General features: G+C 42.2%; 1 protein-coding gene across 1 annotated transcript; it reads right to left on the minus strand.

Annotated features, from left to right (window-relative positions):
• Positions 1-713: 713 nt before the first annotated feature.
• On the minus strand, positions 714-3,343 carry LOC115706638 (receptor-like serine/threonine-protein kinase At2g45590). Its single transcript, XM_030634349.2, has one exon. It carries the CDS (start codon positions 3,171-3,173, stop codon positions 1,071-1,073), a length of 2,103 nt encoding a protein of 700 aa, XP_030490209.1. The 5' UTR covers positions 3,174-3,343; the 3' UTR covers positions 714-1,070.
• Positions 3,344-3,690: the final 347 nt, after the last annotated feature.

Genomic DNA, 3,690 nt, shown 5'->3' on the forward strand with positions numbered 1-3,690 from the left:
TGACAATTATATATGTGTATAAAAAATAGATTTTTCAGTGGAGAACTATAGCAGAGTAGCGTGTTTATATAGATTACACGCGTTAGTAAACATTAAAAAAAAATACTCTTAAATTACAGTGTAATAAGATGAATTGGCATCTGTCCTCATTCAAACACTCAATTTCTTTTCAAGAAAAGTTAGAACAGCACTAAAGAATTTATTTTGATGTAATTAAGAAACTATTATTTTCACACCAAAAAAAAAATGCTAACTTTCCTGTAAACTATCATCCGTTTCAATCCTACCAAATTACAACAATGTTTAAGCCTTTCCCATTGGCCTAATGTGCTCCATTACCATTACACCTACTTTACTAATAAGTCACTTTATTTTGCTTTCTTTTAACAAAGTACTAGCTAATCACTTTGTAAAAGAGAGGAATGGGTAGTGGGACCAAAGAACCAACATTTGCTTCCTTTTTTCACTGAATTTGATGCTACTTTGGCACCAAAAATCCCCTTACTTTGAAAAGGGTAGCAGATAACAGAAAAGTAAACTCATCTTCCTCTGGCCCTATCAGTCCTAAAGTCATCAAAAGAAAGTTTGTTCATTTGAGTACACCATAGAGAGAGAGAAGGAGAGAGAGAGAGAGAGTTCATCAAAGGGAGGTTTTGTTGATTAATAATGACCCTCCTCACCATATGTAAAGCAAAAGAGAAAAGGCTCATCAGTTTTCACATCTCACTTTTGACATTTATCCTCGGATTCTTCAATTTTACAACTGAGCAAAGGGACTACAATATTGTATTGTGTGCCTAAAATGATTCTCAAAACAAATATGGAAACTGAAATAGATTTTTGCAGGTCATACAACAATTCTCTAAACAAAGAAACAAAGTATAGTGCTTTGTACATGAAAAAACTATGCAACACTCTTGACCTTAAAAATCATCATTTTTTTTTTCTTTTTTCTTTTCTACATAAGCATGATAATTAGATAATCACCTACTAAAAGTACATTCTCTACAGTTAATCAAAGTGGTAAAACCCAAAAACAAAGAGAAATAAAAAACATCAGATTTATAAACTCACCGTGCCTTCTTCCGGGACTTAAACGGAAAACTGGAAGGCGGCGAAGGCGAAAACTCGAAGGGCAAATGAGGTGGCTCCGCCTCTCCGGAAAGCATCCCAACAATCTCTTTCATGGAGGGTCTTTTGCTTGGCGTTCTTTGGAGGCAAAGCAGGGCAATTGTAAGGCATAGCAATGCCTCTACCTTATCCAATGAATGCAATGAAGGATCAACAAGATCCAAAAGCCTGTCATTCCGAGCAAGCTGCCTTGCCCATGAGGTCAAATTAGCCCTTTCGAATTCCGACATTGGCGATGCCGTCACTTGTAGTGGTCTCCGCCCCGAAACCAATACTAAAATCAAAACCCCATAACTATAGACATCACACCTTTCTGATAGCTGCCCTCCTCCGCCGTACTCCGGAGCAACATAACAAACGGTTCCTCTCATGGAAGGAGTACTACTAATACCACCACTCTTGGGGATATCGGAGCTAGCCCAATCTTGGCTATTTCTCCGGCCACTTCTCAAGTCGCCGCTTATACCATCTAACCACCAATCGATACTCCCTCTGCTACTCTTGCTTTTTCTCTTCTTTCTCTCTTGAAGTTCATCATCGTCTTTTTGCCACCATGATTCTCCACCTCCCATACTATTCTTCTTCTTCTTTTTCTTTTTCTTAGTGAGCTCTTCGCAAAATTCCTCCTTCCACCATTCCCGTGGTTTTCGATTCTTCTCTTTCTTCTGGGCTATTCTCTCTTCGTCCAGAGATGACCACCATTCCAATCTTTTCTTCCGTTTCTTCTTCTTCTTTAGTTCGGAGTCTGTTGTTGACGACCCCAGAATATCCGCCGAGCTCGGAGACGCGACGGCCCATTCCGCCTTGGGTTTCTCTTTTTTGATCTCATTCCCAATCCATTCCATAACGTAATCCTTTACTCTCCCTGACTCTGACCCTCCGCCATTGTTGTCTTGTTTCCACCACCAATCCCTCCCTGAACCCCCTTTTCTCCTCCCGTTCCCAACCAAATCTCTCCCACTCCCCATGCTAGCCCTATCGAAACCACCCTCCGATGCAGCCCCAATCCTATCGACCGTCGCTGGCGACTCTGCCACCGTCGTCTCCGGCGAAGCCTCAGGTCCCGAGATCCTGACGATGCAACTCTCCGGCGAACGTTCAATTACACTTAAACCCTCTTGATCAAACCCACTAGTTAGCACACTCACGGTGACACTCTCTGTCTCTTCTAAGATCGACCCATTATCATCCCCAATTTCCATAACTACTCCTCCATTTCTGCTCTTCTCCTTCTTCTCAATGACATTTTCTTCCCCCTCATCTTCCTCTTCCACGACAAGATTACCCTGATCCTGATCCTCCGTCTTCAACCTTGCTAGACCGAAATCACCGATCTTAGCATTGAACTCAGAATCAAGCAATACGTTACTGGGCTTAATATCCCCATGAATCACAGGCGGATTACAGGAATGGTGGAGGTACTCAAGGCCTCGAGCAATGTCAAGGATAATGCTGAACCTTTTCTTCCACTCCATTAATTCGGCACATTTCCGATCAAACAAAGCCTCCTGGAGGCTTCTATTGGGCATGAGCTCGTAAACCAATAAAAGCTTTCTTCTTCGGCTGTCCATGGAGTAACCCAGAAGAGAAATCACATTAGGAGAGCAGAGGTTCAACGACAACGACAGTTCGTTGTGGAACTCTCTCTCTCCTTGAATTGACCCATGAGAGTCCATGAGCTTAACTGCCAAGGACTGACCTGACGGAAGCGTAGCCTTGTAAACCATCCCGAACCCACCGTGACCCAAAAGATTCGAAGCAGAGAATGACCCAGTTGCTCGCCGGAGAAGGGAGTAAGAAAACCTCTGGTGCTGGTTAGAAACGCCACTGGTTTGGTTGCTCTGGTCAAAGGGAGTAGTCCGGTTGTACGAGAGCTTCCGGTAAATAAACACAACGAGGAAAAAAATCCCGATAACGGTCACAGTTAGTGTCCCGGCGAGAACAGGCAAGAGGACTCTGTGGTGGTTGTGGTGGTGGATGGTGGAAACAACCGGCGGCGTCATCACCGCCGGCAAAAGAGGCGGATCGGGACGCGATGGCATTTTACGTAAATTAAATGGAAAGTAAAGGGTAATTAGGGAATCATAGCTGAGGAGCTGAGCGAATATAGATAACTGAAAGAGTCTCTCTATTCATTCAAAGCTTATATTATTACAAATTAGAGAGAAGCATGAGCAAACTGAATTTCGGGTGAGAAAAAAAAATCATATTAATTTTGAAATAACTGCTTTTTTTTAGTTAGGGAAAGGGTAGGGTGACAGTGACTGTCAAATTAGGTAGATGCTAAAGAACCAATGATATTTTGTGAGGGACACGTGTTCATCATTTGCTCGATGGGTTATTTTTGGAATTTAACGGTACGGTGAGTTAATTAATTAGTGAAATGTGAGAGTGAGTGTTGTCCACGGTGTTTTCTGTGCGCGTGGGATATACAGTGAAAGAAGCACGTTATTAAGCCAAGAAAGATTGCTGGTCCACTCTACACTGGTAAGATAAGGAGATGATGACTTATCTAACTCTATTCAAAACATTACCAATAATTTAATGGTAGATGTATCT

The sequence above is a fragment of the Cannabis sativa genome, chromosome 1, assembly GCF_029168945.1.
Source record: "Cannabis sativa cultivar Pink pepper isolate KNU-18-1 chromosome 1, ASM2916894v1, whole genome shotgun sequence".
NCBI classification, from domain to species: Eukaryota; Viridiplantae; Streptophyta; class Magnoliopsida; order Rosales; family Cannabaceae; genus Cannabis; species Cannabis sativa.